Consider the following 20,974-nt stretch of genomic DNA (forward strand, 5'->3'; position numbering starts at 1 on the left):
AACTTATGGAAATAAATACAAAAATAAACAGTAATTTACTCTGTGAAAACGAATTGACATTCTCTTCCATAATATGCTATAAAGAAAAATGAAACAAGGATTTAGACATCATTTGATTATTGTGTCAACATCAGAGAAGTTGCAACTTTCAATATAAATGAAACTTATAATCATTTTAAATCCTCGATTATTACTATTATATTTTTTACTAGAGGGAAAAAAGAAAAAGAAAAACAAAGGTTTTACAGGTGGTACTCATTAGAAATTCCGTGTTTAGCACCGTTTTAAACACCTAACAACGTCGGTAATAGATAGGTCTTTTAGTTTATTCATGTGTATTACATATAACCTTTTACAATTAGAATAAAACCCCGAAGACGATGGGTTGAACCTGTAGAAATATATTTTTGGTGGACCACGCACGTGCCGTGACAATGCTATGTTATTTTGGTCCATGATGTCATTGTAAAATTGTAAATTGATTGTAAATTGAAAAGATCGAGTCGCTGACATTCTACAAAGATATGGATTAAGCCATCTCTTCCATGGCAAAATAAACACTCAACTAATTCTTTGATTTGGATTTCAGATATCCTCCAGTTGGACACGCCCGTGAAGCAGATGCCACTGCAAGTCACCGTCTTTTTGTGGAGAATAACCACCGTCCCTCAACACCGGTGTTTGAGGGACGATGGTATAACTAAACGAAAAGTTAGGTGTATGTCATAGAGGCAGTACAATGTCCCGCCATTGAGTATTGAGTTTTTACAAAGGGTAATTTAGTCGGCAGGTTATCAATTATGTCATCTCTGTAAATTAATTCAATAAAGTTTTGGTGTCACATGGAGTTTGTGTTTATTTGGCAAACTCCTTAGGTGGAATTAATCACGTGACAAGTCTATATAATAGTTTATTATAAGCAATCAATTAATTAATTACAATATCATGCCATCTATATGACAAGGTCGTCGCGTACATTGACCACCACTCATGTTTCGTCTCAACCTGTTTTCCCCCAGACTGTTGTCGAGGAACGTGCCAAGGACTTTAAGACCTTTATTGTTTCACACAATATTCAATGGACTGTCAATTCTCTCTGCAAGTAGCATTCTAAATTTTAATAGAAAATATAAATCAAATATTTGTTTTTTTTCTGTCTAAACTCCGAACCCGCCACTATTGTCACCGAGTCCAATGCTCGTTAATAACAGTTTATTTGGTGTTTACGTTATAGATTTTTGCAAATTTTAATTATTGATTGCAAATTGTGAATGACTTCTATTACTATCACACGATTGGATCTTTATGAGGAAAGTACACCACCAACAATGAAAAAAGAAAGGCTGGTAGTAAACTTGATCACGGTTACTAGAAGAACGGTTAGGAAACTCTCTCGCTTCTTTTTTTAGGATGCGTGTCTCGGAAAACATTTAAGACTAGGGGGATTAGCATACTGCCTACGTTGCGGCGATTGTAGTTTGCATAAAATTACATATTCGTTCAAAGATAATTCCATCGATTGGGGTTTCTGTAATCTTTTTTTTCCAACAAAAATCCAACGATTTATTCAGCATTGTCAGGATTTACTAGAAATACGAACACTAAATTAAAAGAAAATATATTCAGATTAAAACTGCGCTATGAAACAATGAACTGGCAGTCCATGGGCCGTCAAGGGGGAAAAACAAGAAGGCCGACATTGCTATGTGCGTGTTGAGACTTCCGGAATTCATATGCAAATTAACCAATGCTTCAACGTGACTCCGCAGTCGCAGTCACAGCCATAAGTCATCCAGTACAGTTCAGTCGACGCTACAGCAAACGTATTGTAATCATGGTTACGCCTACGAAACCCGACGAATTTCACGATTTTTTTCGTGGAGATGCAATGACTGAGTCCTATAGGAAAGTTCGTACATCATATTCACCAGAACTGGCTAAGGAAATGTTTGACTATTTAAAGAAAAAGGTATGTTTGTAGATGCCTGTAGTGATCTTTGGAGTCGTCACTGACCCGTATGTTTTAGAATGTTCTTTTATTATATCCCCGTAATTGGTAAACTCATAAGGCCAAGAGCTCCGAGCGTTACCCTCTGCAAATCTGCAAGCACATACCGCAGGCAGTATGAGGGAGATGTTCCCCGCATGGTGGCTGTGCTTTCATGCCAGTATAAATAGTATAAAAAACTCTTATTCTTACTAATAAAATCTCGCAATACACGTACTTTCTCGTCCCCGTGTATTTAATCGTAGCGTCGTACATAAACGTAATGGATTATTATTATATTAGCATTTAGCACTGACTTATAAGTGAACTGTTAAGGTGAGCCAACCAATTTTCTTGAAACAGGTAAGGCATCAATTTGATTAAAAATCGTGAGTTCCGATGAATGTTAGAGTTGGAAATTACATCTCTAGCATTATGCCACGCCCAATATCGAATTACACTTTTTTGGCTCAACCCCTCCCACTTTCGACTGGATATGGCATTTGTGGCAGAACTCAAACTCGAAATCCGTGAAAACAATTTCGCGACTTCCAGTTACTAATAATAAATTGTTAATGTCGCTGTAACACAATTATTCTAGATGTTTTAGTCAAATGATCAATTTCATTGAAATCGCTTCACCGTCGCATTTTGACAATTTTTTTTTTTTACCAAACTATCGTGAATTTATTTTTACCCTGCTCATAAGTGGCAAGGTAAAGTAATTGCAATTCTGTTATTGTGAAAAAATAGCAAAATATTAATAATTGTTCTCATCACTATCTGAAAAGGTGTCAATGACCCAATAACAGAACTGAACGTTGTTACCAATTACTACTGCTGTTCTTTTTCAATGAAACTTGATACATGCATGATCTTAGATAATGTGCAGACCTGATTAGTTTTAGGTTGAAATCAATGCATATTACCACCTAATTAGCATATTAATTAGCCAATTTTAAACTTTTTCACTTGTTTCACATGTGCTATTAGTATTAAATAGATTTCAATGAAACTTGGTATATAATACGCAGTGTTGATTAGTTTTGATTTAAATCCTGTGCATATTAATTATTCAATTAGCAAATTAATTAGGCAATTTTAAGCATTTTCACTGTTTCTCGTATACCATTAGACAGATTGCACAGAACTTGGTACATAGATGTTCTGGGATAATGCACAGTACTGATTAGTTTTGGTTTAAATCCCATGCATATTAATTATCATAATAATTAGGCAATGTTAAGCATTGTCCTGTGTTTCTCAAGTACCATTCAACAGATTTTAATGAAACAAGGTACATATACACTGTAGAATAAAACTCAGACCTGATAAAATTTTGGTTGAAACCATGCATATTAATTGCCTGTTTTTCATATAAATTAGCCAATATTTACCTTTCTACCAATATCTCAACCACACATCAGATTCAATGTAACTTGGTACATAGACTTGTAGATGTTTAGGGATAAGCCATTATACATGCTCAGTTTAGGGTTAAATTTTGAGCTTACTAAGTACCTAATTTGCATAAATTAACTAATTCATAGGTGTTCCACAGATATCTTGTGTACCACTAATATAACTAGGTACATAGGTGCTTTTAGATAATCTGCAGATCTGATTAGGCCACACTGATTTAATTTTATGGATGACATCCTCTGAAGACCTAATGCGAGAGAGCAGAAAAAAAAAATCCTTCCCAAAAAAAAAATCTTGCTAAAACCACAGGACTACGGAGCTGTTATTACGAATTGAACCACAGTGTATCAAAAAAACAACAACAAGTCTTTATTTGTAGGAGGCACATGTTGATGTACACATCTCGTACTGTATTACTGTCACAGGTATCATCACCTTTGATTTTGAAAAGGCAAGAGGATAAGGCAGATGTTAGCTTTGCCAAAGGCATACACACCAACTCAATAATAAAGAAAAACTTACTGTGTTATTGAAAAAAAAAATAATTAAAAATGAACAATAAGTTTGTCGACAGCAACCTGGAAATTAACTTCTTTGACATTCAAATTACAGCTCTTAAAGTGACACTTCAGATGGACTAAGTGTAGACACTAATGCTCTTGAACTACTTCAACTATGTAACAAATTATAGAGTCAACAAAAATTTGGATGCAGAAAATTTGTCTTATGATCAAATTATTACTGACTGTACGTGCAAGCAAATTATCCGAATCAGAGAATGAAAAAAAAAATAATAAGAAACTTTTCTTCACCCCGAAAGGAGACTTCGGCCAAGAAGCATCCGCTGCTTTCATTGCAGTTTTGTCAACTTCAATGCGGACAAAGCAAGCAAACTGACTTGACCGACTTTTAGGCCACCATACACCTCCACTCTTCTCCCATTTCTCTCATCGTTGCAGGAGAAACGCAGGACAGCTCTGGACAATATATGTCCTTAAAGTTGTCTGGGCGAAACTGGCTTGCCGCTACCTGTCACACGCAACGTAATATTACCGTAATTGGTATAGTACAGGTGTGATGGTTCAAATACCAAAATGGCAACAGTAACATAAAGACTTCCCTGGCGGCGATGATAACATACGAACACGGAGCCAACAGATGAGGTTTCAACTGGTACTGGTATTATTATACTCTGCAAACATCAAGTACAATAACGCGGTAAAACTCCACTACTCCAATAACTAGATACTTAAACTCCAATACAATTCAACGAGATCTCCAATCTGATCTCAGTGCTGAACAACTCCCCTATATATACCCACACTGTCTATAAATAGACCATTACATCAGCATACATAATGAGTCTGGAATTTACTACAAATTTCTAGAATGTTCCATTACCTTCTATTGCCTTGTACTTGATGTTTGCAGAGTATAATAATACCAGTACCAGTTGAAACCTCATCTGTTGGCTCCGTGTTCGTATGTTATCATCGCCGCCAGGGAAGTCTTTATGTTACTGTTGCCATTTTGGTATTTGAACCATCACACCTGTACTATACCAATTACGGTAATATTACGTTGCGTGTGACAAACCACTCCTGCATGGAATTGATCAGACATAGATATATAACTTAAATCTGATAGTTTCATCCTGAAATCTGACCTTTTCAAAGGTAAAATGAAAGCCTCCAGCAAATGCTTTAGAGGAACTAACGATGAACTCACCACAGCGCAGAAAACCAAAAATAAGGCCAATAAAATGACAGTTTGCATGAGTATATCAGTGAGATGGGTGAATACTTGATCCTGCTACAAGTGAGCCTTGTATTTTGTTACGCTTAGTTGCCCTGAGCAATTAATTTACACGACCTTAAAGTATTATTACTGGTATTTTTCAGCATGGTGGATACTGTCTTGTGATCTGGTGAATGGAATTTCTGGAACTTTAAATGAGACAATGCAATAGAGAAAAGTGTGGCCAAGAACAAAAAAAAATCTGTTTCTCGTTTCATGGAAATTTTAACATTAGGCGGGCAGTAAGGCGATTATTTTTTTTGAATACTGAGCTAAAATGGGAGAAATTTGAGACAAGTGCGAGTACAAGCGCATTTTGGAATGCTTTAGAATGGAAAAAAAAACGTCCGAGACGCATAGTTCAATATGATGTGCGCGAAAGCGAGAAACAGATATTTTTTTTTTTTTTTCTCTACAGTATGTTGAAGATATGCAGCATGCCAGCCAGTGTTAAATATGCACCTGGGCAGTACAATGATAGTATAGACTTCCATCAGATTTGTTTGGTGGTTTATGTCTATGCTTTGTACATGTACATATCGGTATATGCATGTTGTAAATGGCTTTTAAGTGTGTACTTATGCAAGTACAGTTCAAAATGAAATGTCTCTTATAATACTCAATCACTATGACACCATAGCAACATGTAAAAACTCTTTAAATAAATCTAATTCATTTCAAGTTTTTATTTCCTCAGCCCTTATTTGGTCAAGTCAAAAGTAAATGGGGCTGCACATACATGTAACATGTCTTTGTATGGAAGATCACTCACAAAAACTATGTCTACAAAGCAAACAGTTATAACTCAGTAAAATAGAGAAAATCACAGTGGGCATAATTTGTAATATTGCAATTACTCACAATTTTGCAATTAATTTTGATTGTTAATGTCGATACCAGTACATGTACCATGCTAATACAGTTCATGTATTTACAGTGCACATGTATACATAACATGACAATATACTGAGAACTTGTGCTAAATGAGAACATGTACTGTTATTATGCATTAATATCTAGTTTGAGACAGGAGATCGAATATTTGATGAAAGGAAAATAGTGCAACAAGTGCATTTGTTGCAAAGTAATGCATGCAAGTTTTCACAAAAGTAGCCAAGATGTAGGTACAGTACGTGTACATTTTTCTAAAACCTGATTTTTTTTTTGCCACAGTATGTATAACTAAATGTTCAAGAAATACTCTTCAAAATCTGTTGTTTTTTTTCCAGCCTGGTCCCACTAAATATGCAGTTGATGTTGGGTGTGGTTCTGGGCAGAGTACTTTCATGCTTGCACCATACTTCAACAGTGTCCTTGGAGTGGACATCAGCTTGGATCAAATTAAAGTGGCAGAGGAGTCCGAACACATTCCATCTAATGTCTCATTCAAGTATGTGCATGGTCAATCACTCTGTTGCATCATGGGAAAATACATTTAAACAGAATAAGTATAGCTCATATAAGAATTAAAACACAAGTCATTCATCTTTACGTTAGTAGTTTTTAAATTGCCTTCCCCAATTCGTAAATTTATACTATTTATACATTTATGCTGATTTCTTTTCAAATTTAGTATGAATTAATATCACTCATGGTGGGTTACTGATGCTAGTCATTTACTGAGTATAGTTCTGCGATAATGCCCAACTTGTGACCTTTTTTTAGCTTGCCTGTAATGAATGGAAGAGTTTACGAGGGGAAAGTTTTGTTGACGTGTTCATGCATGTTCTATTAACAACTGGACTTGGGAAGTTCAACAAGGTTCATGATCGATTCACTTTTATATGATGAATGAATGATTGAAATATATATGTAAACAATTATGAACACAGCATTAATGTAAATACATTAAAAAAATAGGATTTTATTGTAATGTTTTGATGATACCAGTGTGAATTTCAACATTACAGAGTTGCAAGCTGTGGTGACATTCCAGTGGAGACTGGTAAGGTAGATCTCATCACTGCTGGCACGGCCATTCATTGGTTTGATCTCAAGACTTTTTATCCGGAAGTTACGAGACTCTTACGACCTGGTGGATGCTTGGCAATCTATTCATTTCAAGAGATTGAGGTTGAAACAGGTGATGCTAACCAGACCATGAAGATTAATAACCTTATCAAAAAGGTAATTTTGAAAATTGTTCTATTCGGTAATGAAACTATTATCATATTAGAAATCTTTAATTTGGATAAACAATAGAACTTATTTATCATAAATGAATGAACACAATAGAGTTGTTTGAAATATTTGACAGGCAATGTTATTTTCCTGGAAAGAATCGTTTCTGTTTATGACACATTTTGTCTTGTATTCACCGAGAAACACTTGTATTCGTTCAACAAGTACATGAATGTTTATAATCAAAGAGGAATGATCTCTCTAATTGTGTTCACATTCACATGGCTACCCAAGGAAAGCATGAAGCATTGATCCTAGTTATTTCAGCTGCAAAAAATTATAACAGCATTTTTAAAAATACCGTTCATTTTTGTGGTGCTTTGTGAATGACTGTTTTGTTTTTTATTAATTATTTCACACAAGTATTTTCAGTTTGTGTTATCTATTCTACTTGCAAGCCTTTAGCCATGGCGTATCAGTGTAACATTCATAATACTGTAAAACCGCAACTACATGATTAATAATTATTCATGCATAAATTAATTTGTTTTTAAATTGTTTTTGTTTTTATTATAATTGACCAATAATGACCAAAAACAAGTGTGCTTTCACAACTATGGTGATAATTGGATTTAAAGTTACTGTGGCAATATAGTCAATTTTGAATATTTTTTTAGCATATCTAAACAATATGAGCTGAGCAATAGCATATTTTTTATACTTTTGGCCGTCTACATTGCAGTATTCATTGATGGAATAAAAAAAAAAAAAACTCTATTGTGTGTGTGGGAACCAACTATATATGTATTATGTTTAAATCTAAATCTGGCGTGCATGCAATTAATGTTTTGAAGACATATGCTAATAGATGACTTTATATTAATTCTGAAAAATATTGAAATAGAATTTATTTAGTTCAACTTCAGTTTTATTTGTTTTATTCGTACAAATATATATTTTGATTGTATACATCAACCGCGCGTTTCCTACATGTTCGTTGTTTAAACTTTTTTATACAGGGGTTGGTATGAGCTGCCACAATTACCCTCTGTACATAATACTGCCTGAGGAAATGCAGATCCTGGGCAAGTCAAGTAAGAACTGATTAATTTGAGACGTCATTGTGATTGTGTGTTTCTATTAATGTGAGCTTATCAGTTTTAGGTTTACGTGGCTAGTCATTATTATCCAGAATTTAGAAAATTGATTATGCATTCTAGTGATGTTTTGTCACATTTTGCTGCATAAGAAAATGACAACAAAAGACAGATAGAAATGTGCATCCGTTAGGGGAGAAAGCAATTGTCACAATTATAAATGTAGAATACTTTGGAATACTTTATTTTCGCTGGAATTAATTTTCGCTGAAAAGGCTTTTTGGGCGTTTTGCTTGGAATTTATTTTCACTGATTTTTAATGAGTTTAATGTGAAATATAGGAAAAAAAGTATATTCACTGGATTTTATTTTCACGGAATCATCGCTTCAGCGAAAATAGCGAAAATAAATTCCAAGTGAAAATAAAGTATTCTACAGTAGTTCAGAATGCTATAAATAATTGGTCTTCAATCTTAAATGGAATTGTTACTTTTAGCAATCTTGCACGTTATTGGTGTACTATAACACGCATGCATATCATGTATACCGCTAAAGCCAGGCTTTTTTTATTCCTTGTTTCTCAAGTTTTTATAAGGCAATTTTTTTGAGGGGGGTGGAAAAAAAATAAAACTCTTTTTTTTTTCTCATTAGATTTGTGTGATTCTCAAAGAATTGTAAGTGAGATAATTTATCGGAGAGAAGAAATGAAATAAAATTTTATTCCATGTATAACCTTGTTTCTCATCTGCGCGAGACTTCGGTACTTTGATCATGATACTCCCATGAAAATGCGACTTGGATTTGTTATGCGGCGAGCGGTAAAAAATGAAGATAAAAATAATATTTTTTTAGCAATTTTTTGCACTTACGGCACGAGAAATTATGCTGAAATAAAATTTTATTTTTATTTCATTTTCGGTTCTTGTTCATTCGGCGGGTTTGCGAAACAAGGTATAATAAAAGTCTGGCCTAATTGTATCTGAAATTCTCATGTATTTTTTTCATTGTTTTGGAAAATGCTAAAGGTTGAAGAAACTGTATTTGACAATAGACTAGACCACTGGTCCATTTCCAGAAGTGTGCAAACAGGAAAATTTCAAGATTTGGAACTTCCATTCCAAGAGTGCAAGAGGTAGTTATAAATGTTATTTTGCAATGGAACATCTAACACTGGGTATACATTTGATGTGTGTGCAGTGAGTGAATCTTGTCTGTAAAGTACAGTGACATCTTGTAAGTCGCATAAAATGAAATGTATTATTCAAAATTTTTCATCAGTTTATACTGGTCATTCAGGGTCACTTTAGAACTGTCTTGCACAATTTGACAAATTAAAACAAAAATAACCAATATTTTAATTATTTGTGATCTGTTAAATGTGGTGCTTGTTTATACTGTATTTGGTTCATTGTATCTCACTTGCAAATTTGTTGTAAAAATATCACCTGGGTAATAAAAATGTACTTTTTGACTCCCATGTGCGAAGCACAAAATGGGAGTCTTTGCAGTTAGTGTGTCTGTATGTGTGTATGTGTGTATGTGTGTATGTGTGTATGTGTGTATGTGTGTATGTGTGTATGTGTGTGTGTATGTGTGTATGTGTGTCCGACTGTTCCACTGCTATCTCAAGAACCATACATCGGTTTTTGATGAAACTTGGTGCATAGATGCTCTGGGCCAATGCGCAGATTTGATTAGGTTTTGGTAAAAATCCATGCTCGTTAATTACCTAATTTGCATGATAATTAGCTAATTTTTAGTTGTTCTATGACTGTTCCACTGATATCTAAAGAACCACTCATTGGATTTTGATGAAACTTGGTACATAGATGCTCTGAACATATGCGCAGATTTGATTAATTTTTGGTAAAAATCCGTGCATATTAATTACCTAATTTGCATGATAATTAGCTATTTTTTAGTGGTTCCATGACTGTTCCACTGATATCTAAACAACCACTCATTGGATTTTGATGAAACTTGGTACATAGATGCTCTGAACTAATGCTAGGTTTTGATTAGTTTTTGGTAATAATCCGTGGATACTAATTACCTAATTTGCATAATGATTAGTCAATTTTCGGTTTTTCCACTGATATCTCAAGTACTAATCATCACATTTCAATGAAACTTGGTACATAGATGTCATACGACACTGCACAGACCTGATAGTTTTTATGGTAATATCAGTACATATTAATTACCTAATTTGCATAATTAATTAATTTTCAGCATTTGATATAAGTAGTTAGCATTACATTTCAATGAAACTTGGTACTTACATACTCAAGGACTATGCAGAGATTGATTGTTTTTGATAAATATTTGTGCATATTAATCACCTAATTTGCATAATTAGTTAATTTTCAGCTTTTCCACGGGTATCTCAAGTACTAATCATCGCATTTCAATGAAACTTGGTACATAGATCCTTTAGGACTATGCAGAGACCTGATTAGTTTTAGGGTAAATAATTGTGCATATTAATTACCTAATTTGCATAATTAATTTTCAGCTTTTCTACTGATATCTAAAGTACTAATCATCATATTTCAATGAATCTAGAATTATGCAGACCCAATTAGTTTCCGGTAAATATTTGTGCATATTAATCACCTAATTTGCATAATTAACCAACTTTCACACTGATATCTCAGGTACTATACATCACATATCAATGAATGTACATGGATGCTGTAGGACAATAGACAGACCTGAATAATTGTGGGTTAAAATCTGTACATATTAATTACCTAATTTGCATAATTAACCAATTTTAATCTTTCACACTGATATCTAAAGTACCGTAAAAACTCCAAAATTTCGACTGGTTTTAAATAATTGGTGTTAGAAATGTGACGTGTTTTTAGAGTCAAAATTAAGGTGCATTTTCGGACGGTCGAATTTTTCAGAATAGAAATCAGCAAAAAAAAATGGGGATGATAGACAGTGTGCTTCATTAGTTTTTAAAAAATGCAATGTCCGTCAATTGACGTAAACTTCCTCATGTTTCACGGTAAAAGCAAAGGTCGTGGCCGAGTTGTAACTCAAAATCTAAACAAAGTCATCAATCAGTGAGTATTATGACAAGCAAAACAAAACATCAAGACGCGGAGAAGAGGTCAGCACAAAACTAATAGGTCAAAAGACAAAGCTGTCTCGCACTACCTAGGAAAACTTGCGAATGTTCGAAGTACAGGTACCCATTGGACAAAAGATACATGGAAGTTTAGCAAACGATCTCCCCGACCCAGTGCAATGTATCCGGTTAGAATCAAAGCTCACGTGTCCCTTATTTGAGCACCGTACCGGTGATTTGAGGGACCAAATTCTGCCGTAAATTCGCCCTTGGATTAAAAAATATAATGGGATTTAAGAAAATAAAATGGGACTTTTAAGGTGTATTTTGGCGTCATTTTTCGGACATTTCAATCAATCCTGCCGGCTAAAATAGTCTAAGTTTTACCGTAGTCATTGACGTCTGTCTATTCAAGAGTACACGTGTATGATTTTTATCGTGACTAGCGTGAGCGGGTAAGCTTCCTTTCGAGAATGAGCTGTTATCACTGTGAACAATGTTAAATTATTCTTCAGATGACCAGTTTATTTTTTAAAAACAACTAATTTTTTTATTTAAAAAAAATCATGCCGTTTTCGCATCATCCAGCTTTTTGATTGGTTAATTAGTGATTTGACCTATTTGACCTAAGAGAACATGGCGGATATCCTACAGCATCAAACGTTTATACGAGACCGGAATCATTCGCTTACGATGAAACTAAGTTGACTTTTATTTGTATTTCATAACCATTCAACAAATTTATTTTGTGTACATTATTATAATCACTACTGAGTACAGTAATAATCAACAATTCAGAAACGCAGCATGCCGAGATTTTTGTGTTCATTTTTATTTGAAACTTCGTTTATTTAGAATATATTTTCGTTACCAATAAAATAAAAATCTCTCAGTCAATCAGAAACCCGGATTCATGCCTTTGAGGAAGGTCCCGTTTGAACGCTCACATCGGTTTTTTTTTCGTTTGGGGGAAAACTAAAACTGGTCGCAATTTTCGAATAAGAATGAGTCGGCAATTTTTAGTGGAGTCGAAAATTTGGAGGTAAATAAAACACCGAAACCCGGCAAATAAATAGGCGGTCAAATTTTTAGAGGGGTCGAAATTTTGGAGTTTTCACGGTGCTAATTATTCCATTTCAATGAAACTTAGTACAAAGATGCTCTAGGACAATGTACAAACCTAATTAGTTTGGGGTAAAAATCTGTTCATATTAATTCCCTAATAAGCATAATAATTCATAATTTTTTGGTTCTAATCACATTTCAATTAAACTTGGAGACATAGATTTTCTGTTACATTGCGCAGACCTCATTAGTTTTACACTCAAATCTGGTCATATTAATTTTCTGATTTGCATAATTAGTTTTCAGCTAAGTAATTTCGAATTATATTTAATGTGTCTCCAATACTCTCAGCACATGGGAGTTCTTTCTAAGCTTTCTTTGATTTATATTTTAGAGTAAATTCTTCTGATATGCTCTTAGGTTGCTTAATATCCATCTGAAATTCTGGACTGTGGTCATCTTTTCCGATTATGAGTCGTATGTTTAAATAACTCACCATAACTAGTGTTTTGAAGTATATTATTATGAAGGTCAACACACTGTACTTGAGGTAAATATTTACCATTTCGTTATTTCGCTTTCCAGCATTTACAGGAAACGCTTCATTCATTCTAGAAAATTACTATGGAAATAATAAATGTAACAGCAGAATACGTCCTAGCACAGTCATTCTACTAGTAGAGTGACTGTGGTCCTAGTAAAAAACTAAGTGACTTCTAAAGACTGAATGGTGTTTGCGAACTTCGTATTAGTTATAAACCGACATTATCTTCACGTTTATGTCACCATGGAAACAGTCAAAAACATATTGCTTGTTTTTGAGTGGAGCGGATCGCCAACCAGCCTACCGGCTTGTGTGTGTGTGTGTGTGTGTGTGTGTGTGTGTGTGTGTGTGTATGTGTGTCCGTCTGTTCCACCGATATCTTAAGAACCATACATCAGTTTTTGATGAAACTTGGTGCATAGATGCTCTGGGCCAATGTGCAGATTTGATTAGGTTTTGGTGAAATTCCATGCATATTAATTACCTAATTTGCATGATAATAAGCTAATTTTTAGCTGTTCCATTACTGTTCCATTGATATCTGAAGAACCACTCATTGGATTTTGATGAAACTTGCTATATAGATGCTCTGAACTTGTGCGCAGATTTGATTAGTTTTTCGTAAAAATCCATGCATATTAATTACTTAATTTGCATGATAATTAGCTAATTTTTAGCTGTTCCCTAACTGTTCCACTGATATCTAAATAACCACTCATTGGATTTTGATGAAACTTGGTACATAGATGCTCTGAACTAATGCTAGGTTTTGATTAGTTTTTGGTAAAAATTACCTAATTACTAATGATTAATGAATTTTCGGTTTTTCCACTGATCAAGTTCTAATCATCACATTTCAATGAAACTTTGTACATAGATGTCATAGGACACTGCACAGACCTGATAGTTTTTAGGGTAATATCGGTGCATATTAATTACCTAATTTGCATAATTAATTAATTTCAAGCTTTTGATGTTTCAAATAGTAAGCGTTACATTTCAATGAAACTTGGTACATAGATACTCAAGGACTATGTAGAGATTAATTTTTTTGGGATAAATATTTGTACATATTAATCTGCATAATTAGTTAATTTTCAGCTTTTTCACAGATATCTCAAGTACTAATCATTACGTTTTAATGAAACTTGGTACATAGATCTTTTAGGACTATCCAAAGACCTGATTAGTTTTAGGGTAAATAATTGGGCATATTAATTACCTAATTTGCATAATTAATTAATTTTCAGCTTTCACACTGATTTCTCAAGTACTAATCAACACATTTCAACAAAACTTTGTACATGGATGCTGTAGGACAATGTACAAACCTGATTAGTTTGGGTTAAAATCTGTACATATTAATTACTAATTTGCATAATTAACCACTTTTAAGCTATCACACTGATATCTAAAGTACTAATTATTTCATTTCAATGAAACTTGGTGCAAAGATGCTCTAGGACAATGTACAAACCGGATTAGTTTGGGGTTAAAATTCATTTATTTTAATTCCCTAATTAGCATAATAATTCATAATTTTTTTTGGTTCCAATCACATTTCAATAAAACTTGGTATATAGATGGTCTGTTACATTGTGCAGACCTCATTAGTTTTACACTCAAATCTGTTCATATTAATTTTCTGATTTGCATTATTAGTTTTCAGCTTTTCCATCACTATCTCAATCAAGTACAAGTAATTTTGAATTATATTTAATGTGTCTTCAATACTCTCAGCACATGGGAGTTCTTTCTAAGCTTTCTTTGATTTTAGTATGTTGTTCATTCCTTGTTCCTAGGGAACATAACTTGTCAATAATTAGATGTTGTGAAATTGAAAAATTAGCAAGTGATCACAAAATGTCATGGCAACATACATTTAGAAATACTAAATAGGAAGAATTGGTTAGTGTCCTAGACTATTTTTTCCAGAGCTCCCTGTTTATTGTCAAAGTGTGGATTACCGTACTTCCCGGAGTATAAGCCCAGGGGCCTGAACATGTAAAATCGAGAAAATTAGGGGGAGGGCTTATACTCGAGGACCACCTCAGAAAAGATAATTTTTGGGTGGGTTTAAAATTGTATCAATTTTGAAAAATTATCCAAATTACATTTTTCCGTTAACAGCGCCGGTCTCAGAGGAATATTACGTCATTTTGAGGGAAAAAATATGAAACGAGTAGTCATTGAATTCAACGACACTTTTTACAATGATGAAACAAACATGATCATAAAAATACACACATTTTATTTCAATATGGTTTACATACCGTCTGAATTTACGGTGCAAAAATGGATAATAGATCTGTGGGAAAATGGTCAAAGGCAAGATCTTTATCATTATCTTCATTGTGAAATGTTTTCGATCGTACGCAAACTTGATGCAAAGCTAATTCAGTCAGGGTGTTCTTTATCACGATTTGACCTGAACAGCTTCCTTTGACCTTACAGGTCATGTTTTTCGTTAACCAATGAAAATGCTGTGTCGTACAGACGAAGTTCTCCGATTATTGACGAAGTAATTTTTTTCAACGCAATGCAGAAGTGAATTACCGCGATGTAAAATGCGAACTGTTAACACTGATTTTGATGAAAAAACGATGATTTTTTTTCCTAAAAGCTGTTGATTTGCAATTTTCGAAAGGTAAACTGAGGGTGGGGATGTATTTAAAACTTTCATGGCCGCCAACAAGTCATGTCAAAGATTGGTATGCTCATTCACTCACACCTTGACCCCAGTCACGATAGACTCAATGACACGATTTTTCGGAAAAGTAAAACTATGTTCAAGACCAGGTTTCACAACTTGACAATCACATTTTTGCCATTTGGAAAACTACTACTCAAAAGAAATATGGATTATCGCAATATTGCAACATTGGGGTTCATTTTGAGTAAATAACAGAATAGAAAATGTGCGAACTATGTATGTTTGCCCGCCATGCACTCTGAAATTAATGTGAATTTTCTTGTAAAAGCTGCAACCAAACTACCATATCAATCATGATATTTATGCAATGAAATACACTTATTACGCATATTTAGCTCCGCTGTCGACAAAGTCGACACAGCGGAGCTGTTCATATTACTGATTGTTCGTCGTCTGTCGGCGTCCGTCGTCGTCAACTTTACAATTTCAACTTCTGCTTGGAAACCGCAAGTCAGAATTTTTTTCAAATTGGATGGTTCTTTCTCAGATTTGTTCATTTCATGTCAAAATCTCAAATTCTCTTATTTTGATATTTTCAACTTCTCGTTAAAAACGGCAAGTCCAATTGCTTTGATATTACATAAATGGGTACTACATGTGGACCTCTCTCAGATCTCAAATTCTCTAATTTTGGTGAATATTTTTGTCATTTTTGGTAAAAAATGATATTTTCGACTTCTTGTTGAAAATCGCAAGTCCGATTGTTTATATATTACATATATAGGTACTACATGTGCACCTCTTTCAGACTTGTTAATTTTGTGGTGATATCTTTAATTATCTAATTTTGATGATTATTTTTGGCATTTTTGGTGAAAAGTGATATTTTTAAATTCTTGTTGAAAACAGCAAGTCCCATTGCTTTGATACTATACATATTGTTCATTTCCTAATGATATCTTCTGTTCTTTAATTGAAATGTGTATTGCTAACAGCGGAGCTATCTCAGCTGACTGGCTGCTTGTTTAATAAATGTCGTCGATGCCGGGTAAAAACACACTGGGCCTATACTAGGGGATGCCCTCACTCGTTAAATGGCTAAAAACAGAGGGGTGGGCTTATACTCGGGGAGGGGCTTATACTTGGGTATATGCTTTGAATATAGCGATTATCAAAATTGATCAAAACACAGCCCCTCTTTCATCAGTCTGGCAACTGTCATTGTTTTAGGTTTATCCCCTTGTAGCAATGACGTACAGTATCCCGTAAAGCATAGCACTGCTATAAATCTTGCAATTTCATTGCATTAGTGAAAACATTTCGCGTCAGCCAAGTGAAGCCAGAGAAATGTTCACAATTTTGTAATTTTCACTACTCGTTTACAAAAATCTCTTGTGATATTAAAGTACCGGGTAGTTTACAGTACTGTAAAACATGTCCTTTTCGCGAGCATGTCTTTTTCGTGCATTAAGCGAGAGAACTGATTCGCTTATTCAAGATGTCGCTAATGACTTTATTATCAATTCAAAATGGCCGCCAAACAAAGGGATCAACAATGACAAGAGAGATTCGCTAAATCAACATTTCGCTATTACGTCATTTTACCACAATTCGCTAAAATTGCATGTCGTTTTTTGAACATGTTTTACAGTATATCCTGATGAAATAACAGCTACTTAATGTATTGTATTTGTTTTTTTGTTAAGAGGTGTCATTGTGCCAATTAAGAAAGAAAGCACAGTACAGAATATTGTTGGTTTGCTGAAGTCTTACTCTGAAAGTAAACAATACATGAGAACTCACTCTGGTGGTGCCAAGATATTTGATGAACTCGAATCCAGGTAATTCCAATTTTCAATACAAGATTAATCATCATCATCATCATCATGAAGAGATTTTGACTGCATATTAATGTATGTATTTACATTTGTTCTTGTCTACAAATTCGCCAGAAATTTGTTCAATATCATGTGGCCTTGTTGGATTTGATTATCCATGGGAACGCTTGATCTTGCTTGTAATTTTTTTTCAATGTCATTAGGGCGAAAAGTGTCTGAATTGTTGAAGAAAGTAGTAGCATTTTGAGAACCATCAGAAAAACCACTAATGTTTAGTGTTTACTGTTTACCGTGGCATTAGTTGTTATTTATTTTATCGGTGACATGACATGCATGAAATATTCAAATATACTGATAGAAATATAATCTGAAACTAAAAATGGCAGTTAACTTTGGCATGTTGTTTAGTGGTAAATATTTAATTTGTATTTCAAAGTCTTTATTGGCACTGTTGTGATGGTATGGAAGAAAAGCATCTCATTCCATCTGAATCAAGCAACTTTACAATCCTGTGTATAATTTATTTCAATATTTCAGGTCGAGTGGATGACAGCAATGTGATTATTTGAACAAGGAACATTATTTCTTTTCTTCTTTTACAGTATTATGGGAATCATTGGAAATTCAGGTGCCGCTGAAAATGCTTTGATGACATTGGTAATACCTGTTTTTCTGGTGATGTCCCGGAAACCGGAATATTGTAATGATGAGTAATCTGACACAGCCGCATTATTATGTGTTGAACCATGGGCTGAATCAACAATACTTTGCTTATTATCTTGCTTTGTGTAATGAATGTTAGAATTTACTTTGAACACAGTTATCTCTTTTCTGCAAATTGAAATTTATGATTTACTGGAAACGGTTATTATATACTTGAATGTGATTCAGTGAAATATTGTATTTTGGCTGAAGTATTCTTGTCTGACATAGCGACTTCATGTTGTATTTCTGTTCATTTGTCTGGTATTTTGTTCCGTTCTATGCAACTGTTGCATTTAATTAGCGTGAGTTGTCTGATTCTATAACATTCCATATAGTCAGTTTGTTTTGTAGTTTCTACATGTATTGTCTGTGAGACATTGAGACATGTACCGGTATATAACATCCATTTGTTTAATAAGGATCAAAATGGCCGACTGGTGACCATTTTGTTTTTGAACATTAATGCTTCATGCATTGCCATAATTTTGTTTGATTTGCATCTGCTAAGGGAATGCAATATGGCTGACTGCTAATCAAACAGAAACTTGTGGATTGTCCATTTGTCCATGCACTCGTATCATGGACATGCATGTGTCTATCACATTCAAACTTCATACACAATGGCAACTTGTTGAACATCTTGTTAGTCATATCAAATTCCAAATGGCTGATTCGTGGCCATTTTTAGTCTGTCTGGATGTTTTTAAACTCTCTGGATGCATCTGTCCGTTCATACTTCAGTCCGTTTGTCCTTGTATCTTAGATATAATTGAACCAATCACATTCAAACTTTACACACACGTCATACATCTTGGGACATGTACATATCTATTTCTTCCAAATCCAAGTTGGCAGAATGGTCGTCATTTTTGTACCAAATATTCATCAAAATCATTGATTTCTGTCATTCCAGAAATGCATCTCAGTTGTGTATGGAATGATTCCATTCAAATCTAGTACAAACATTCAAAATGTTGTTACCTTGAAACACATAATTTCATCAAGTGGCTGACTGGCGGCCATTTTGTTTTCATGAATACTGTTCTGGATCCACATTCATATTCAAACTTTATACGTTTCTTAAATTTGTTCTGACCTACATTTGTATTTCTCTGTATAAACAGTGCCATCTCATACCTTTGCTTTTAAACTTGATCTAGGTGACCTCACACAATTTCAAAATTATCAAGACATATAAAGTATTGATGTAGATTCCTGCCATTTATTACAATAATTGATTCATCTGTTTCAATATATTTATGTATCTTGTAGATATCTTTATACATATATAACACTAATATTGTATTTTAATGAATTAACAAGAATTGCATTCTGAGAATGTTTGTGCAGCTGTCTTGAAGCCTTTATTCAAGCTCATTAAATAAATAATTTCAATAGGAGTTTTATGGTTGCACTGTCTGTTTTTCTCTTGTGTGAGTTCTATGTGTTGATTTTAATGAACTTAGTACATGAAAATCCCTGCTTAGTTTTTTTTTTAATTTCTGCATCTCTGCTTTCCAACTTGTTACTCAAGAACCACTTAACAGATGTCAATAGTTAGTACATACATTGTAGATGCTCTGGAATTATTCCAGTTTGAGTTCTTGGTTGAAATCCATGAAAATTAAATATTTTAAATTCCAAGCATTTTTACTCACTACCTGCCTAGTTGCTTTGGTATGCAGTTATCATTGGTGACCCCCAAGATTTGTAACAAGTTGAAGGTTGTAATTGCTATGGCAACAACCATGGCTGTGATATGGCAAGAACATTGTGGGATCACTAATAGTTGATAGCTCTACTAGAAAACGTTATGAACATGGTTTTGAGGGAAAACACTATTTAAACCACAAGTTTTCTTTATCTCAGTTATGTGCACAAGTCTTCTGTGATACTCGAGACCTAATTAGGTTAGAATTGAACCTGATTATTAATTGACCAATTTGCATAAATTAGCTAATATTAGATATTTTCTCTGAATATCTTAAAAATCACTTGATTGATTTCAAAGAAGTTTGTATACTAGATACTAAAGGATTAACTTGTAGAACTGATTTATTTCTGGTTGAAATTTGTGGATACTAAATATCAAATTTGCATACAAATTATCTTATTTTTATTTTTTTTTAATCATTGTTCTAACTCTCAAACCACCAATGATTGTTGGTTCATAGGTGCTCTGGGTCCTCGGACACCATGGGTTGAATTTTAATGTATAAATAAGTATTTAGCACCAGTTATATCAGTAACAGGTGTTTTTTGTACGATTGCTGAATGTACTTTTCTCGTGGTAAACTTTTTTGTTTTGAAAAAAGCTTGGATGATAATTTTAATTTGTCTTGTATGGTATCATGTATGTACTCAATCTTGTTTAGGATTCTGCAATATGCACATTTGGGTAATAACACTACTAGGAAAATATAAAATTGCAGTATTTTGGAAGTAAATCTGTGATGGTAGACAGAACAGATGTTAAGATCTTGAAAAGTTCTTTGGTTCAGTACTTAGATGAACCTGCTATAAATCAAATTCTGGATTTATACAGTGTTGTATACAGCTTAGGTATCCATTATAAGCTGGGCAAGTAATTTGGCTAATTCCGGAGTGAAAATGGTGTCATGAATTTATTTAGCCAAAATTTCGTCTATCAGAGAAAATATTAAATA

General features: G+C 33.8%; 1 protein-coding gene across 1 annotated transcript; it reads left to right on the forward strand.

Moving 5' to 3' along the window:
- The first annotated feature begins 1,775 nt into the window (after window positions 1-1,775).
- On the forward strand, window positions 1,776-19,708 carry LOC100369162 (putative methyltransferase DDB_G0268948). The gene is made up of 6 exons (XM_002731024.4): window positions 1,776-1,969; window positions 6,436-6,596; window positions 7,117-7,333; window positions 9,450-9,556; window positions 17,472-17,606; window positions 18,206-19,708. The coding sequence occupies exons 1-6, from the start codon at window positions 1,835-1,837 to the stop codon at window positions 18,315-18,317; spliced, it is 867 nt and encodes a 288-aa protein (XP_002731070.2). The 5' UTR covers window positions 1,776-1,834; the 3' UTR covers window positions 18,318-19,708.
- Window positions 19,709-20,974: the final 1,266 nt, after the last annotated feature.

The sequence above is a fragment of the Saccoglossus kowalevskii genome, chromosome 15 (assembly GCF_978046115.1).
Source record: "Saccoglossus kowalevskii chromosome 15, keSacKowa6.1, whole genome shotgun sequence".
NCBI classification, from domain to species: Eukaryota; Metazoa; Hemichordata; class Enteropneusta; family Harrimaniidae; genus Saccoglossus; species Saccoglossus kowalevskii.